Raw genomic sequence first — 21308 nt, 5'->3', positions numbered from 1 at the left:
GTTTAAATACATTTTGAAATAAAATATTGAAACATTAATTTTATCTAACATTAACCAAAGTTTTACATACAAAATATAGTGAATTCAAAGAAGGCGGTGAATATTAATTTTAAACTATTATTAAAGGAGATTTTTTTTTTAATTAAATGTGGTTATTTCAAAATGTTAGAAATATTGAACTGAAATATAGCAGATGCCTTTTAATGTTTAAAAAAAACAAAGCAAATCTAAAAGCTATCTATCTCTGGAATTATTCTTGCGTTAAAATCAAAACCTTATTGTTAATAATAAATTTAAAATATTGAAATTTTTAGTTATTTTTTGTAGGTATTAATATATGTATATATACATATACATATAGGTATAAAGTGAGGTTTTTTTTATTTAAGAAAAAAATTAGTCAAATATAGTGAAAAATTTCAAATATTTCTAGAAAATCCTATTTAATTTATTATATAATCTTTATTAAAAATTGTACAATTCATAAGTTTGTAAAAACAAGTGTTGACAAAAATATTTAAATAGATTTTTTTATTCATAAAAAATAAGGTAAAAGAAGAGAAAAAAAAATGAACTGATTTTTGGCAATTTCATATGTATGTATGGATGTAGTATTTCGAGGCTCGTATTTTGAACATAATATTTACAATATCATATTTAAGTATAAAAAAAAATTACGATTAATTACTCATCTGTTAAAATGCTTGCACTTTCCCTGTTTTTCATCGCAAATTTGGCACTGTATATTTATTTATTTTAAGGAATCAAAATTATAACAATCAAATTATATTTTTGAATTAAAAAAAGTTGCACCCACTCTACAACCAAAAATTTAGTAGAATTTGTTATAATTAAAAAAAATATACATATAATAATAATCATAATTCAATTTTCAACATGTTATCCAAATTCAACTATTGTTTGAAAATATTCATACATGGAATATAATATGAAAGATTTTAACGTGGCTAACAAGCATCAGTATAGAAATAATACTCCAGAGTTCAATCGCTGCGATCCTGTCGCCAATACAATACAACAATCCTTATAAATAAAACAATAAAACTTCACACTCTGGAGTCCTTTTCACAAAACACACATACACACACATACGAATGGAATTATCGTATTTCTGGATTATACAGCGTCTGTGCGGCGATTTTGAAGCGCTTTTACGAGCCGGCGAGTCCTTCACGGTGGCTCGCTAAAGAAAACGACCTTCCTTCCGGTTTTCCACGGGGTCTTCCAGGTCGCATTGGGGGGGGGGGGGGGTGCAACGAACCACCCCTACATCCCTGTATTCCAACTACCCCTACACAGGGAGAGACACGCCCTTCGACCGCAGTAAATTTTTACGACGCAGATCCGCCAGTGATTTATTTCCACTGCAAGCCGCCCATCCACCCAACACCCCTCCTTAACCAGTTAGCACGTTAAACTTATAAACCCGACCCCTAACAAGAAAAAGTTTTCACAATTCCAACACTGGCTAAACCACGTGTCTATCCTTAGGCTTTTCTTCTGATTTTTGTACGTAATATATGTATGATAAAATAATTAAGTGCTCTTTATCAAAATCAAAATGGATGAATTTATGACTTGAAGTCACACCGAAATAAATAGTGTCTTTATTTTTTATTAAAACTTTTGAGCTTAAAAGCTTAAAGTCACTATAACATCTCACTCAATACTGACTGACTAGTCCAATCTTTATTATAAGAATCCTATAACTTTTGGAAACTTATCACGTGTTTTTATCACGGGAGAGTTATTTCTCGAAAAAATTTTCATCAATATAAAAGTTTATTACAATTTTTTCAAGCAATACATTTTCAATGAATATGTGTATATGTGTATTTTCAATGAATATCTGTTGAATAAATATACATATATCTATTTAAAACCCACTAAATAGATTTAGTAAAATCCTGCATTCATTTTCAACGCAACAATCAATTAATATTTATAATGAAAAATTTACAAATGCTTTTTATTGATTATTTAATTAAATTTATTTACTATTTCATTTAATTTAATTTCCCATTATTAAATAAAAGCTTTTTTTATTTTTTACATTAGTTTTAAATACTTACATTGAAACTACTGTTAATATTATCAATCAAAATCTCCCGGTCAAATTTTCTTGTGATCAAAAGACTTCATCTATTGTCTCATATATGTCCATAGATATAGTAAAAATGTATAAATTAGATAGAAGTCACTGAATTAGTAGTAATTATAATACCCTGTAGACCTTTAACTTATTGTGGAAATACCTTGAAACAATAAAAGCTTAGCACAAAATATATTATAAAATGATTTATGTTGAAATGATACCTTCAAAATACATATTTGACATTCATAAAATTTTATTTGGATGCTTTCCACTATAACAAATACACATCACATCAGAATCATTACGAAACTCATAAACTTTGGCCCGTAACTAATTTTCAAAACTTTGAAAACGATTTGACAATCTGATTTCACGATCCGATAAACAGTACCTAATCAGTCTCAGCATCGTCCATCATCGAATTTTTCGATCACACCCACACACATTTATAATAGATACCTGTTAGAACACAGTCATGCATATATACCAGCTTTTTTCGACGCAAAAGGTCTACGCATGTATACACAGAAGGGTACTTTAATATCGCGTGCTCGTGTGGCGATGTCATAAAATCGTGATGTATTGATTTTTCATGGGCAAATGTGACTTGTGGCAAAATTTACGGTCTCAACACCCCCTACGAAAATGCGCATCAACCGGTGTCACATCGACAGGGTCGTATATCAGAATTTAAAAATTGTTCTTTTTTTTCACGATGTACAGTAGGTGTGTGTGTAAGGGGGAGTTGCGTTTGAATTTCAAAATAATGGCAATTTGATTACATTACGTCGATGTTTAGGTTCATATTTGACATTTATGTATGTAAGGGTGTTTCGTATACTATCTATATTTAGTTTCCCATCTGTTTAGAACCTAAACAGGTGGGAAGTCAATTTTAATTGTTGGTAATTCTATTTCATTGGTATTATACATATGTACAATATACTTTCATATGTATACACAGTTTCTATTTCAATATATCAATTGGAAGGTGTGATTCATTTGAGATTCTCGGTAGTAATAAATATTGCAATATTGTACCAATATACAAAATATAATATAGCAATAACTAGTTGTAAATTAATGAGAAGCTATTCATGTTTTTATCATTTAAATTTAAAATCATGCAAACTTTGGATGAGATTTTTAAAAAAGTGATTATTATGTTTCAACAAATACAAATATTTCAACCGTTGAAAAATTTTCATTTATTTTTCAACCAGCAGACTAGACTAGTGGTTAGTATATTATGCTTTCAAACAGAGTGGTCACTGTTCGATTTCCACTTGTAGCTGTTGGTCAGACCTTGGTTTGTGAATCCAGGTCGATCGTTTCCATTCAGAGTTTGCCAATTTTTCTGATTTTCATTGAACCGCTTCCTTTTAATTGACATTTCTTTTCCAATCTCAAATTTACAAATCTGAAGTTATTCAGCGTCTTAAGGTTCGCCAATTTCTATAAGAAAATACTGTAAAAAAATCTCCATAGATGTCACTGTGGATGATATTTGTTTGATTTCCCATTGTATAAAAATGCTTGTATTAATTGTATTGTATCTGTATTAGTACACTTGTCACTTTGGAGCGATCTGTAAAGGCGAGTGTACATGTTTGATTGAAATAAAATATACGTGTAAGTACAATTCCTCTTGAGATATTTCGTATAATGTCATAAATTATGTTCAGTTAATAATTTAATACATTTGAAACTGAAATCAAATAAATATATAAGACGATTTGATACCGATATTCAATAACCGAAAAAGCGGCAACCAGAAAGTGCAAAAATACATTCACATTTTTCACAATAAGTCATCAATAACAATGGTATCGATCTTTACTGTAGTTTATTTTATATTTCATACTATATTCACATCTTGATTTAGATTGAATTTTCAAAGTGTTCTTATTAATATGTCAGTCTTGCAAAGACGTCAATGTTCAAGTACGACGTTTTCGAAAACTAATTTATATTCTAACTTTGTTATGCTGCGAAAGGATAAACAGGTACGACGACGTAAATAGATTCAACATTTACTTGAAGCCTCTCTAACATCCATAAATAATTCCAAAAACACGCTTACACAATTTGCACACACGAAAAATCTACATAGCATAACTTTTGAATACGTTTGTATATAATAAAATAACACGCTATAAAATATGTAATTAGTACGGATTTACCCTTGTTTTGAATACGACTACATACATACATATATATACATATGTATGTAAATTATTCCCGTCATAACATAACTGTGTTTTAAGCTTAGTTCGAGGGACTTGAAAAGATCAAAACTTAGAGAGGGAAACTTTACATAGAACACACATTCCAACATATCCAGATACAATATGCGGTCTACGGTTTTATTGTGTTGTTCGATATTTTTACGAGGAAAATTTTACAACGTTTCATCTTAAATATCGCGTGGCGTAAAATCCTTCGGGTCTGTTTCCTTGCCTACAAGTCCGAAAAGAATAAAATGAACGAATAGATTTTTTTTACGATCGCCTCACGCCATTTCATACGCCGGAAATGCGATTGATTTCGCCGACAACGGAAACTGTGCGTCGTCGAGAATCTCTCGGAGAGAAGTTTCGCATTTTCCACAATGCAAATCTTATATTTAACTTCGGTAAGTGCGGGTAGATCCTCTTATACACAAACACACATACACACATATAAATACATGTGTATGTATGTACAACAACGGAACAAAATTGAACTTTCTCCGTTGCTTTGTTATTGTTCGCTTCCCCGTACTACTAGTCAAGTATAATACCGCGAAATCTTGATGAGAATAATCCGAAGCTTAGCTTAAAGCTCAGCAGTCTTGTACGTTTCCCAACACTGGATGTTGTTAGCTTTGCGAGCTTTCGCAGTCGTATGATTTTCAGCGAACACCTCCGCATTTCGGCATAATATTAATTTCGGTTCATATCATACACATTTCCTGTGAATGTAAAATGTACGTGGAAATAATATAATTCAATTTTCCGAGTAGGAATTGTCGCAGTGTTTCTTTGCCGTGTTGAAAAGGGACCCTGTCGATTAATACGTTTTTTTTTCGCATGAAACGTTTTCAGTTTCCTTCCGTTTTCTCGAGAACTTTTCCATGATAAACGAAGCACCACTAGAAATGTAATTGAAGTGGCTCTCGAACGCATTTTTCTCTTATTATGAATTATTTTATAAATTATATGCTGCCACTAAATCAAATTAACTTCCATTCAATACTTGGTTCTTTGAATTATTGCTACTAAATACAAGTATTTATTTACATGAGGCTTGTCTATACCCTTCAGGTATAAACGTAAATTACCTAAACACAAACTGCCTTAGACGTCGACTTAAGAGAGTCTTTAGTTAGTATTATGTGTACGATGTATTATTTTTTTATTTTTAAATGCTTTTTTTATTACTAAATTATGTTCACAATATATCTTATATCTATTTTAATAGCTACTGATCAACTGATCATTTTCTATTTTACAATTTTGATTTAATTAAGATGTATTGTTGTATTGGCTGTAGGTGCAAGACATGGCCTTCTTTGTTTTTTACATACCTCCTTTACGTTTCACATGGTTTTCGAGTCAGTGGTCATTTTTATCTCTTATCCGATCGTTTTCATACTTTGCCATATTGCTCATTTTGGTCATCAATACTCGTTAATGTATCGTCTGCCATTATTATAATTGAAATTTTATTATCTGCTACTGCTGTATTTTGTTTGTGTATATATATTTTTATTTTAGTCATCTCTAATTTCTATAGTTATTATTTTGATTCTTTTCTGTAATATTTTTGACCATTATGGCGCATTAGAAATTTCTCTATGCCACAATAGTCGAAACTTTAAATAAATAAAAATAATTATGAGTATTTATAAGAATCGTAAATAGGTTTTTGAGCTCGCTTTCCTATTATGCTGTACATTAACATTAAAATAATATAATACTATAATTACTTACAAAAATAAAATAAAATTGTAAAAAAAATGATCAGTAGATCAGTAGCTATTAAAATAGATATATGTAAGATGTATTGTGAACATACGTTAGAAATCATAAAAATTATTTAAAAAAATCAAAATATACAATAGGCTGGAGCGAAAAATGCAAATTTTGGATTTTCATTGATGGACCTAATAGAAAACTATCGTCATATCATAGAAACAATAAATAAAAAAATATCATCGATTTTAAACTATGTCCTGTTCCTCCAACCAATCGATTTATCTATACAAAAGCTTTTTTTTTCATATACATACATATGTATGTATGTATCTATTTTTGTTTTTTAAGCATTAAAAAAAACTAGCAGTTAATAGTAATCTTCTTTAGTATTTAATTTAAATAAGTCATTTATGATTAATTTTGGCTCATTAACGAGAATTCAAAGTCACCGTTTTGTTTACAAGTATGAAAGAAATGGTTTTTTTTTTCAGAAAATCGTCAATTTTTTTACGTTCATTATTTGGAAGATAAAAGTCGTTGATATGTTTTTTGAGTATATACCATGAATTTGAATACAAAAAATATTCTTGCAAATGTCATTAATTAATTAATAAGTTACATCACAATCAACAATTAAACAAACGGTCATGCAATAATTTTCTGAAACATTTACTTAGCATCATTGGCATTAACAATCATTTATTTTACTTACCGTAAATAGCCAAAGCTAGTATTAGTATTAAAAAAATAAATTCAATGCATTTCAACAGTATATGTAAGTCTTCTTGAAATACAATAGATATTATTGCATTTCAAAATTCATGGCCTTTTACAAACAAGCTCGTATCTTATATCGAAAGTACCTACCATTGTGGGGCTTATTTACCGTATTTCAAAGAGTGAAAAACTTTCATGCACTCCAGAAGAGTTTTCCTTAAACTTTTTTAATATCAAATAAATGTATATATGTATATACACGTTAGTTTATACTCGAAAGCGAACCGAGGAGTTGGTCTGGCAAATGTCGGTCGGCAAATTCAATTTAGTGCAACCGTGATGGATGGCTCGAAGCCCATTGACAGAGATGCACCGGGTGCATTACACGGCTGACCTAGCCCACTTTTACAGCAGAATATGCACTCGTGAACGACTTAGCACAATATTAAAACTGGGGCCTGGACTCTGCCGCAGTGCAGTTCTCCTACGAACAATCTATTCAAGCCAAAATACCCCTACGGAATACTCCAGTATGAAACTAGGGCTATTTAACTACATTAAATGTGAATACATACATACACATACGTACATGCGTAGCCAGAAAAGCCTGAAAAAAATTACAAATATAAATGTTCACTGTCTGTTTAAATTTGCTATTTAGTTATAGATATACGCTATTGAAAGATAAATTAAATTTCATCTGAAAACTTTTTGAATACCTCTTACATATGAATTTATAGGTATATTATCTAATATGACAGATGAAAGTCGTCTTTAACATCTGAAGTTGAAATGTCTACCATAGATTATTTGCTAAAATTCGGAAACTAGTAATGCGATTGTCTATCAGTTCCATCGAGTGCGAATTATCCGCAGAACTACCTCTGAAATTATTCCTTCGTATCCGAGTTTATGCAAGACTAGTTAGAGAACAATTCATCGCGACTCCGTTGAAATGTTGAGAATTAAGTTTTAATATAAATATTTGATAATTCATTGTATAGTTTCAGAATTTAATTTTATGTCAGTATTTAAATTAATTGTTTATTTTTATCTTATTTTAAAAATTAGAGAAACAAGGCTTAACTTTACATACATAATTATGAAAAAACAAGAGCTACAATTATATACGAATAAATTCTAAAAAATCTTAATATTACCATATACAAAGGAGGTTCAAGTAAATTTAATTAGAAAATACGTACATGTATGTTCATGAATTGATAATTAAAATCCAAGAAACACTGCATAAATTTAGCTAAAATTAAATAATATAAATATTTGATAATTCATTGTTATAATTTCAGAATTTAAGTCTTAATAATTAAAGTAATTGCTTATATTTTTCTTATATAAAAAATTAGATACACAAGGTTAAATTAATCTTTACATAATTATGAAAAAACAAGAGCTACGATTATATACATACGAATAAATTCTAAAAAATCTGAATACAAACATATACAAAAGTAAGTCAAGTAAATTGAATCATAAAATACAAACAAACATATATGCTCATGAATGGATCATTAAAATCCGAGAAACACTGAATAAATTTAGCTAAAATTAAATATTTTGTATACAATTACGAGTATACCTTTTCATTTCGCCAAAGTGAACATTTACATATTTAATCGTTTCATAATACATAATAATAATAAATTAAATTGTTTTATAATCCGTCTTAATTCTAATATTCTTAAAAATCATTTCATTTGGTTTGAAAATTTCATAAACTGACAATATAAGCCAAATTTTGTGAAGCAAGAAAATCGCTTGGGTGGGATTTTAGCTTGTGGGGATTATAAATATGATTATTTACGCAATGTATCTGTGTAAATATGTATATAATACAAATTTATGAAAAAAATAATATCGCAAGTAACTCATTTATATAAAATAAAAGCCATTTATACTATTAAATATATATAGGCGTTGCCAGAACGCATTAAAATTGGAAAATAATTATCTCTTTCATAAAATAAGTGATAATCCCTTTTGCAAATATATAATATGTATTACTATTGGGCCTTATTTAAAAACTAGCAATAAATGTATCACATCTTTGCAATACATATATCATTCTTCATACTTTGAAATAAATATATCACATCGAAAAAGAATTTGAAACAGAAAAATGACAAGTGACATTCCAACGGTTTTTGTCAAAAAATCAAAATAAAACTAAACTTTCAATTGGATAACTACATAATAAGATATAATAAGATAGCCGAGATATAACAAGATACGTAATAAGATAGCCAGATATATTTTCCGATGTTTCCGTAAGTAAAGTGCAAGAAAATTTTTGGAATAGTAACAATAATTCTTCTAAAAAATTTGTTCACATAATAATATGTTTATTAAATTTGTAGATTTGTAACCCTCCGTCACCGAAGTGGGGTATGCAAGTGCCCCAATTTTTACGTTTTTCGTAATAACTATGTGGTTTTCAAACCCTGTATTTCTTGTATTCCTAGAATGAACTACAAGAAAATTATTTTAATAGATTTTGTAACAATACATTTCTAAGTTCAAAATTATGATTTAAAGGCGGTAGCAATAAGTCATGTTTTTGACTGATCGCTTGCATATTCTTGTTGATCGATGAATCAATGCGAGAGAAAGATACAGCTATATTTTCGTAAGCTATTGTTTTCATCGCTTTTGGCGCGTGGCTATTGAGTCATGCAGTCGCCTGTTGGCCTTACCTATGTGCGTTTACATATCGTTATTTTTTAATACGAAAATAGTCAAAAACATGCTATAGAACTTTTTTTATGTTGATGTATAATATGATTAATAAGATATATATTGAACCCATTTATATTGAGAAAAGCAGTATTTTGATTAAAAAATACTGGGATCTCACTCGACCCTGGTTCGGGACACTCGTTCGATCTCGGCGCTCCGTCCTTCAAATGTTAATTGAAAATAGTATAATTGAAAACTGAAATTCTTTTATTATATGTCTAAGATTAAAATATTATGTATTAGATTTATATATTGAATAGTTATAACTATAAATAGAAGTATCATAATATGATCTTGGGATTTTGATTCGGTTAGCTTTCCGTGTGAGCGACATAGAAAACACGTCTATTCTTTTTTTCAGTTTCGTACCGCTTGATTTCGATATAAATCCGATCACACACGTGTTCTATAGAACACAATTTCTCACTTTATTTCGCGGATATCGAAAAAGAATCGGACACATTGTCACGTATAAAAGAATAGCCTTTTTCCCGTCCCACTGCGCGCAGCATCGAAACGTACGCACCGAGGCTCATAAATCTGAGCGCGGTGAAAAATATCAGGTATTTGATCGGGCCGACTTTTATCTCAATTTATTCGTTTTACGACACTCCGTTTATACATTTACCCTTTATTTTTTATTTTTATTCCTCCTTCACCTCACCCCGCCACGAAATCTACAATAAATTCTCGAAGCGGTGGAAAACGGGGGATTTTCCCCGGCAAGACTGATCGGGATGACAACCGCTCTCTCCGAGTTTTAAATTCGCCGCCAATTTCACCTCCATCCCCGTTGCGAAAATTTATAAGCTCTGACACTTTCATACAATTCAAATGAGCAGAAACTCGCAGAAACATTTCTCGACCGCATTTTCGCGATTCCTTTTCTCGCCCGTGATATTGAAATTTATCGATCGCCATAAATTTGCGTGCGCCGGGCGACGACCGTGGAAAATTATTTTTGCGGCAAAGCTCGTTGTGATATAAATGCTTGTTTACTACGAAAATACACACGAATGTACGTCGGAGGCTAATTTTTCAGTTTATAAACATTGAAGAGGGGGGGAGGGGTTTCACTCACCATTTCTCCGTTTTGTTTCGATTTTATGAAGATTTTTTCCAGCCACTCCCACTGTCTGTTCATGAGAGCCGTTTCTTTGTCATCTGGTCTGTGCTTGTCTTTGCCGCCGAGCATGAGATTCGTATTTAGAGCAATTATACGCAATTTGCTATGCGACTGCTCTATTGTGTAGTAACCACCTGGAACAATAACAATAACATGTTTTATGAATAAATATAAATAATACATTGAGAGCAAAACTTTAATAATAAAATAATATAATTAAATATTTAAATTAGCCACCAAAAACACTAATATTTTAAATTGAAAATCAGCCAAATTTTGTAAAAATATATGTATAGCCAGCAGCATAGCTTCTGCCTAGCACCGAGAATCGCCAGGTTCAATTCCATGAGCTGACCTCGATTTAAAATACTTTTTCTGAGTATATTTGTAGTGCTGCTGGTCATACGTTGATATTTGTGCTCCAGGTCGATCGTTTCCTATCACAGTTTGCCAATTTTCTCTGATTTCATTGTTGAAACGGTTCCCGATTAAAAATTGGCTAAAAACCTTCCTACCTACTATGTCACCACTATATGAGTATGATTAATGTACATTCAAATTTATGTACAGTTCATAGATGTCTCGTTATTTTGCGAGTTTTCAGTGTCTCGTAATTCAGCGACTTGTATAATAAAAATGCTGTATTGTTTGTAATTGGCCAGGAAGGCGCATTGGGGTTTACCTGTAAGGCCTTCTTGGTATAAAATGTATGTTACAGTGAAAGCATATTTCAAGTGAAAATATAATTTCACCAATTATTCAAGCAGTGAAACTGTATTAAACAATGAATTTACAACGTTTAACTCTATAAATTTAACCCTAACAACCCAATCTTAAATTAATAGGGTCAACCCTTACTAAATCTAACCTATCCTAACCCTTGATTTTGATTTTTAAATGCTTTTTTTTATTACGAAATTATGTTCACAATACATCTTATATATATTTTAATAGCTACTGATCTACTGATCATTTTCTATTTTACAATTTAATTTAATTTGGTTAGTAATCATTTTGGTTAGTAATCATTTTATTCTAATGTTAATGGACAGCATAATAGGAAAAATAACTCAAAAACTTATTTACAATTCTTATAAACTCTTTTTCTTATTATGCTGTACATTAACATTAGAATAATATTATAAATACTATGATTGCTAACAAAATTAAATAAAATTGTAAAATAGAAAATGATCAATATATCATTAGATATTAAAATAAATATAAGATGTATAATAAAAAAATAAATAAAGATAATAAAAAAAATCACTTTATACATATATTTTTCAAATTTCAATTGAATTTTTGATAATGAGTAAGAAAGATTTCAATTAAAAAATTTTAAATATGGTAATAGTACAAAATCTAATTTATTAAAAAGTACTAAAATGTAAAATAAATAACTATGATACCAACTAAATTACTATCTAAGATAAATAATCTACATATGTATGTATATGAACTCTATATATGTACATATACATATATACTAGCTTTCAGCATAAATAGTGAATGGTAAAAGTAGTCGTAGAAGAATTTCTTGATATGATCAAATATAAAAGCTTGGGGTGAACGAATATGATTTAAATGTAATATTAGATATATGTATGTACATACATACACCCCAAGCTTTTATTGTATCCTCTAGCATACTCCTAATGAAAAGAATAACAATATCACAGTATTTATACAATTAAAACGCTTGACAATTCTAAAAATAACAGTTCCCCTCAGCTGAAATATAATCAATGTGATCAACAAAGCGACACATTAATTATGTAATACTATATTCAGAGGACTTATGTACATATGTATGTACATGCTTGTACTGAATTGTCAAAAGTTTGGAAATCGTGTCGAAAAATTAATAAAGTTCAATCAAACAGCGTCCCTTATAAGTGGCGATTAAATAACGTAATTAAATAACTGAGTAGAACGCTTTTAAAATAAATTAGACTTTATTAATTTATTGAAATGAAGTTGCGCGCCACTTTTCCTTTATCTAAAAGGCTACACCCGAGTGATTTATGCGAAAATTTCTCGAACATTTTTTGACAAACGAGTGATTTATTTACACATCCGAAAGTGATAAATAATCATCTAATTAGCGTTATTAATAAAGAGTTTAAAAGTCTGCAAAAAAAAACATTATCAAAACATTATCAAAACATTATTATTATTATTATTATTCTATTTTTCGTACCTAACTTATTGCTTTTTAACTTTGTGCGACAATAACTCAAAAGACTCTCACACTTTACTTTGACCCCATTATTCCAGCGATAAAATTTTGCGCCAAACTTTCTTAATATATTTGATTAATGCATTCGGCCCGAAAAAAATACGATCGTCCGACCAAAAATCTTAAAAAAAAAAAAATTATTTACACCAAGAAAAATATCTTGACACTTTGTAATTACATACAAGAAAAAGGAAGAATTTCGATTATACGCTCCATCGGTATGTGGCTAATATTCAATTCAAATTGGGATTTGCAGATTAATCATGGCCGAGATAAGAATGGAGTGTTAGCTAACATCAGCCATAGTGCTTTTTGCCCGATCCTGAATATTCAGAGGGAAGAGTTTTCAAACTGCTAAGTGAACTTCCTTTTGTATTTAATGTGTTCTCCAATCAAACACCGCCTTTCGTCCTGTTCAAATTTACATTCAAAGGAGGGAATCCCTTGAACTTCTATTTTATTTAAATGCACAAACAAAACAAGAAGCACTCCGATAACCCGTCTATCCTCCACAAACTCGTACGTATGTATGTATATACTTTTTTAAACAGAAAAAAACAGCCAAAATGAAATAATTCAGTACATGAACCTAAAAATTCACATAAATATGCACATATTGAATGTAAAAATAGTATCTACTTACAATATTGGAAAGCATTATTATATATTTATATCGTATTTCAGTATTCAGAGAACGCATTTGTCACAGCGTTATCCGAATCATAATTCATTGCCATAATATAATACTGACTCTATTCTCGGAACCTTTATCTTTTTTTCAATACAATATACACGCTTTTATAATCAAAAGAAGAATAAATCTTTCGGAAACGCGGATATAATAACGCAAAAATAGTGGCATCTATTTTTACCATAGGTCATCGTAATATGAATGATTGAAGCAAACGTAAACGTTATCGATTATTGATTTAGTGGGTCCGGTTTTATACCAATATAAATAGGTTTCATAAGAATGACAAACATACAATGATATTTGTATTTATTTGTGTATACGTATTGAAAATTTGTTTGCAGGGAATTTTTCGTATATTTCATATTTATACGTATGGAATTTTCTGTAAGTAAATTGATTATTAAACGATGGAGATATAAAATAAATAAATATATTACTTCATATCAAAATGTAATATGTATACTGGAGGATTATTGCAATTAAATATATTACTCAATACCTTTGGTCACCTTTATATCATATCTTCCTTCCGCGACCCAAGGTTTTAATTAATATATTTAATTAAATTAATCCTTATATTTATCCTCTAGTATATGTATGTATGTACATATTATTTATTTAACGTTTTTTGACCATTATGGCATTACAGGAAGAACCAAATGCGCCACAATGGCCTACATAATAAAATAATTAAATAAAATAAGAGAGGGAGAAAACAAAAAATAAAATAAAAAATTAATGCATACAACAAAAAGCAAAAGCAAAAAATTACAAAAAAATAATACAGCTTTTAACACAATCTGAAAAAATACAAATAAGGGAATGTCTTGCACCTGGAGCCTGTTCCGATAAATAAGAACAAGCTACAAATACAAAACATCCCTGCGGCATCCCAAAGGCCCAAATGGTAGAGAGTAGATTAAAATTCCACTCATACATCACATTCAAATTAACAAAGTAATGATGAGCGCAGGTTACCAGATAAATATGTTAAAATAATATCCGATAATGCACGCTCACCGAGGTGGAAAATATCGCATTCAGGGACGGCAGCAACGATTTCATTGAGAAGTCGAATAGCTCTTGGTATAGGAGCCATTCGAAAAAGAACTGTGCGATCAGGATGTACAATCATCAAATGATGATATCTACCACGCACATAATTATTAGGTACATAAAGTTCCAACTGTTCCAGCAACAACGGGCAACGCAGTAGCTGGAGAACGAAACGAATTAACGAGAAGTTTCTCCGAAGTTCAAGGGAATTATACCCAAGCATGCCCAAAAGAAAAGGAGTATATACATATATATTTATATGAAGTAATATATTTAATTACATTAATGCATTACGTTAATCATATTATTTTTGATTTATATAAAGAAATTTCTCCAAGCCAGTACTATAATTTTTATATTGTAGTAATTTATTTTTAATATTATATTAAAGTACATATTTATATTATAAAACTAATTTCTGTATCAACGCAGCATGTAATTATGCTGGAGAAAATTGAAACTGATCAAAGCAATCAGAAACTGTATCGATTAACAAATTTTAGGTTTTAGTTGTATTTGCCGGTGACTGTCAAACGGAATCGATGACACAAAACTAAATTTAAGCCTGGTTTGGATAGCAATTTTTTGTACATACCTCGCAAATTTTATTACAAAAAGTGTGGATGCACTTTCTATTTCCCATTTCACTATTTCAACAACGAAGTTTTGACAGCTCTAACCTTCTAAATGTGGGATGACAAAAACGATGTGAGATAAAAATGGATTATAAAATCGAGTATGATAAAATGTTTTGAAAATATCGCAGTTTGGAAGATACGCTCTCAGTCCAAAATCAACCCAAAAAGTAGAAATCAGAGACTTGAAAACAAAGATATATGAGAATAATGTGTGAAAAGGTTAAAGTTATATGCGTTTATACAATTAAAACGAGTGGGAGGGCGGAAAGTCAAACATGCAATCACCCGAACATAATCAAGAGGTGTTATCGTCTCGGGATTTTTTGAATTTTTAAACATGTTTATAACGATTATATTTCACAATGAAGTAAGCGGGAAAAATTGAAATCTCTATCGAGGGTCAAATCTCACAAAATGGTAAAGTTTCAAAGCGATTGGAAAAGTTTAAGGAAGGGAACACTTATCGTTGCACAAGTGAAACTAAGAAAAACCCTGTAAAATTACGTTACAATGGAAACTTTGCTTCTCGTTCAGTATAAACAAATACATTTTATTTTATTTTACACAAATATCTATACGTATACCAGGAAGGCCCAACTGATAAACACAACGCGCCTTCCTAGACAATTAATTACAAACATTGCAGCATTTTTTATTACATAAACCGCTGTATTTCGAGAGGATGAAGACCACGACATTCACAATTAATTAATTAATTAATCGATAGAGACATTTATGGATTTAGATTTGAACATAAATTTTACATATTGTACATAAATGAAATTCAGATATTTGTGACACGGCGGGTAGGATTGTTTTGCCCTCCATTTGATGGAGGAACCGTTTCAACAATTAAATCAAATAAATTGGCAAACTCTGAAAGGAAACGATCGACTTCACAAATATTCAAATCTGACCAGCAGCATTAAGGATAAGCATGGGATCTAAACCGGTAACCTCTCGGTGCTAAACATAAACGCAACAACCAAACCATACTGCTGGTTAAGTAATAAAAATATTACTTGTATATGTAATAAAAATATTGTGTGACGAATTATTCACATACATACATATATCCATGTGTGTATTAAAAAACATTCGAAAATCAATCCATTCCACAAACCAATGAATGACTTATCCCTTTTGTTTTATTTATGTGCACGAAAGTACGGTTGATTGGATCAACTAGTGAAACGTCCAAATCGCGGCATTCCAATGTAATATTTCATATATCATATGTATATACGTATCAGAAATTCGATATTCTTTCATATATAAATTCAGACGTCTGATTTATATCCGACGATCAAAGGAATTGAGAAAAACGATTCCGCTCGCGCAGCGTTTCGCCTACGCGGAAAAGATTAATTTTATTCATCTGGAAGAAAAAGGCGAAAGGGGCACGAAAAAATACATACATACACATTACACAGACAGACATAACCGTATAGTTGCGTAATATATTACATCTGTTATAATATTTTATATTCAGAATACATGTATAAGGAATTCGCGACACGCGCGCCTAAAGCTTATTTTATTATTAAACCCGGTCGGATTGTGCTTATTCAAATCTACAGGCGAGAGCTTTCTGAGAGCTTTTCGCCTGGGAAATATGCTAACTATATTTGACCACTTAGCCCTTCAGGTGACATCGCAACTTCGGTGTAAATAACACCCTCCCGCCCCCTCTCTCTTTTCCTTCATTTTCCTGGACCAAGCGCTCCCGCTTTGTGTAGGGGTTTCCCTGCATTCCTAAGCGCCAGGGGTGACCAACTAGGGGTGCACTTAGGTACGAGCTTTGTCGGCGACGTTGTCGGTTGAAAGCCCTCGGCCGTCTATTTTCACAAATTTTCCCCGGAAAAGCCATATTCAACGTCATACATGGCGCTTGCAAACCGTAAGTTTATCAAAATATAAACACACAATAAAAAAAATATGTTATTTTTACAATACATATGTATATGTAAATATGGGTATACTGTAGAATGAATTTCTTGATATTTTGTCATTCAAAACGCTTTTGTGTATATTTTCACTTGAAAGTCGTTATTCAAGTATTCATGGAATTTTATATGACATGACCATTTAATAATTTATTATTCGAATTGAATTTAACTGCCTCTTTAGATGAATTCACTGCATAACTAGGTACACATATCCTTTTCAATACACGCATAATCTAAATCGCTAATTAAGATTTCAATACAATTAACTTTTTATACTTATTACAATTATTTAAAATAAAACTTCTCACATGATCTGTTATAATAATAAAATATTTTCAAAATATAAAGAAAAAAATGCTAGAGCATGATAGAGACAAAACTAGTAAACTTCATCAAATGCTATGAACCAAAAATACACACATTTAGTTACCACTATTTTACTGTCTTATAGCAAATCGTAAAGAAGAAGTTCATTATTTTAAAAAATTGTAAAGGTATAAAATTTATAATGTATGTTCAAAAAATTAAGTCTGATTCGCTTAGCGGTTTGGAAGATAATTGAATTGAGAAACCTAAAAAAAAAATCGGACACATATAAGGGGAAGTACCATTTCCGGTCGAATTAAAAATTTGAAAAAAATTTACGTCGTATCTATAAAAATTTCAGTAACCGATACTAAGTTTCAGTTTGATAGGACGAACAGTGTTCAAAAAATCTCCAAAATACACAGACACATAGACACACACAAACACACATGCATTTTTTATAGATTATGAATAGATTCCAAGTTCGAATCAGTCAATAACTCGAATTAGAATTTTTTGCATGATCACAAAACTTCATCAATTGTTACCAAGTACATAGATTATGTAAAAATATTGACTTATATATTGAAGCTTATAAAATAACTGCTGAATTGAGTTGAAAAGTTGTCTCAACTATCATATCAATAAATATCACCTTAAAGTGTACTCTTTATGAGATTTTTTAATTAATTTTCTTACTATAAATACTACAAAATATGTATGTAATTTAATACGCCATTCGCCTTCATAGCTATTTTTCAAAAGGTGAGCAAGCAATTTAAGACGAAACGCCAGATTGAAGCAACAAGTAAACTTTGCGCTAGATTAAAATTCTCCGCTTGCGATATTTAATCAGTGATACAATTTTTATTAAATTTAATAAAAAAAACAATTAATCATTGAAACTCGGGACAGATAAAAAACAAAGCAATTTAAACAAAAAAGTCTTGAGGTCGAATTTTCACACGATCACTAAACTTCATCTATTGTTGACCACCTAAGAATAAATAGCCTATTTACGTCTTTACGAGGCAACATAGCCAGTGGTCAAAATATTGACGTTCGTTGAATGATTTATGGGTTTTGCCGATCCGCCAAAACGCATTACCGTGAAACAATCTTGACAATGCCTAGCGCATCTCTCGGCGGCCACCGCAAAGGACCGAAATCTCGTCCTTCCTTCCTTCCTTCCTTCACTCTCATTTGCCCTGTGATATGCAAATGAAACACTCAAAAAGTTCAAAGCTCGCTCCTTTTCTTGCACGACTCCGATGCCGTTCTACTTCCATACAGGAAAAGTTGCAAAAGGCAACTTCCGCAAAGTTGCCCTTTCAAAAGCTCTCAAAAACGACCGGGAAGCACTGTGTACTCGAGCTCTCATCCCCCCTCCCCTACCCCTTAGACACCATCCACCCCTGCCCTTCTTCTCGAGTTTTCCATTTTGATTGCAAATATTTGCATTGAAATGTTCAACGGAAGACAATGTCAGATTATGCCGCGTCAAAGGCTTTGTCGTCGAATTTTCGCACCACTTCAAATACATTAATTGAAAATTTTATAGCCAGGACGCGACCGAAATCGCAATTATACATGCTAACGACACACCCCTCGTGTAAACGGCACATATATTTAAATTTTTAATAACCGGAAGATGAAAATAGTACGTACAAAACAAATAATTATGTGTGCCGAGTCGAAGGAAAACTTTCCTTGTCGATATTATCGTGTGGAGAAAACTATATTTGAAGCATACTCAAAGCAGAAAGTAGACTTAAAGACTTTCTTTAATGACGTTAAAATTGTTCTGCAAGATAATTTCGATAAATATTTGTAAGGTTCTCAAATAACACACACACACACCTCTGTTTAACCTTTTACTTAATATCACCAGTTGAAAAGTAAGTTTGTTTCACAGTGTCGTTTGCACGAATGGCTTCATTAATATGTATTCATATTTTGACAAGAAAATATATTTATAAGTTTTATACACGAGTCATAAAACATCTTGTTACGATATACATATATTATATTCTGTATTTTGAATTCAAACACGTCATTAAAATATTTATTTAAATAAAATAAATTCAACGAAAAATAAAACATTTAAAAACAACAACCTTGAAACGAAACATTATACCCATAACGGTGTTCATTACAAATCAAATCTGTAACATAATACTTTCGCAAGAGGTGAATTTAAGCGAAATAATTCTCAACCGTCACGATTATAATCTATACATATTTTGACACCAGAAAAATTCGTGTTAACGAAATTAAAGCGAAGTTCAATACGTTTCACACGACGATCGATCTTCCAGCTATCGCGGCTCATACATTATTGTAGGGGTGTCAAACAGTCCATTACCGAAATATACGCAAGGGGAAACACACGCTAATGAAATAATGAATGCAATATGTTCCTATCGATACATTGAACCCGTGAAAATAAATCACACAGGGGCAGCGAGCGAGGGTGGAAAACTACAAAGGATATTAATAACCGCCACGCGAGCTCCCCCTACCCTTTGGAAAAAGGGCTAAGGTTTTGTTTCACTCACCGGCTTCGAAAGTCATCAAAGCCTCCGTCGGAAGCCAGTGTTGCCAGAGTTCTTTCATTTCTTCGAAAGTGTCGGGTTCTTCGTGACCCAACACCGGAAACACGAACTGAGAGCTAAAGGTTCTACTAAACAGCTCGGTTAGGTTGCGCAGGAGAGTCAGTCTAAGTGATTCGTCTGTTTTCCACAGAGCTCTCGATATTGCGTCCCTGAAACAATAAAAATAAACATTGAATTACAAACAAGTTTATATAATACATAGCAGTATATAAAGAAAATAGAATGTGTTAAAAGAGATTTCATTTCATTCAAAATGAATGTTTTTTTTCATCAAAATTAATGTAAATGTTGACTTCAATTGCAAAACCATAAAGAAAAAATTACTCAAATTAATTAGAAATGTGCTTATTGCCAATCCAGTGTATTACACAAAAAAGTATTCACTCTCATTCATAGAGAGTGCATACTATTTTAAAAAAGTTTAATATATTTTAGACAGTATAGAAACTCTATATATAGGTATAGGAAATAATATAAATAATGAAAGGTTAGTATTTTATCTTAAAGTTATATTTATACTACCCAAAATCATTGTTAATAACCATTTAATATCTACCTACATACCATTAGTTTTGTTTTGGTCCTTGTATTTATAAAATATGGACCACTGATATTGATAAAAAAAAATGAATACTTTTAATACAATACTTAAGTACGTACAGAATATATAAATAAGAAAAAAATCTCTCAAAATACAAATCTACATATACATATATTATATATACATTTACATTACACTTTTACCATTTATTAGCCTCTTATATGATATGCTATTTTAGTAACCGATTTAAATGAAAATGAAACAAATTTTAAAACTCTTTTCATTATATTGATTGAATAATAAGCAAGAGATATGGTAATTTTGGTTTCATTTTTTCCAAGCCCTTTAAATTCCATAGTACTGTTTGCCTTGCTTTTCAATTCATTAGTAAGAAATCATCTCGAGTTTGCTAGTACTGTTTGGAATTCTTTCATATATGTTTGTGAATAATTTAGAATGCATAAATAAAAAAATTACATTCCTGTTGCAATTCTAGATTTCTTCATTATGATCGTTTTGTTTCCTTACAGTAGGAAAGTTTATGATTCATGTTTTTTTGCTTAAGCTTTTGAATTATATTATTGATAGCCCTTAT

The 21308-nt window shown here is 30.7% G+C and overlaps 1 protein-coding gene across 1 annotated transcript in view; it reads right to left on the bottom strand.

Moving 5' to 3' along the window:
• LOC143912673 (acid sphingomyelinase-like phosphodiesterase 3b) overlaps positions 1 to 21308 on the bottom strand; it is a 93266-nt gene that overhangs the window by 52213 nt on the left and 19745 nt on the right. Inside the window, exons 4-5 of the mRNA XM_077431969.1 lie at positions 20116 to 20321; positions 10628 to 10806 (exon numbers count right to left, since the gene is read on the bottom strand). Of these exons, the coding sequence (XP_077288095.1) occupies positions 10628 to 10806; positions 20116 to 20321 (385 nt within the window). The remainder of the gene's footprint in view (positions 1 to 10627; positions 10807 to 20115; positions 20322 to 21308) is intronic.

Source organism: Arctopsyche grandis, chromosome 6 (assembly GCF_051622035.1).
Source record: "Arctopsyche grandis isolate Sample6627 chromosome 6, ASM5162203v2, whole genome shotgun sequence".
Lineage (NCBI taxonomy): Eukaryota > Metazoa > Arthropoda > Insecta > Trichoptera > Hydropsychidae > Arctopsyche > Arctopsyche grandis.
This window is presented reverse-complemented; position numbering and strand designations above follow the sequence as displayed.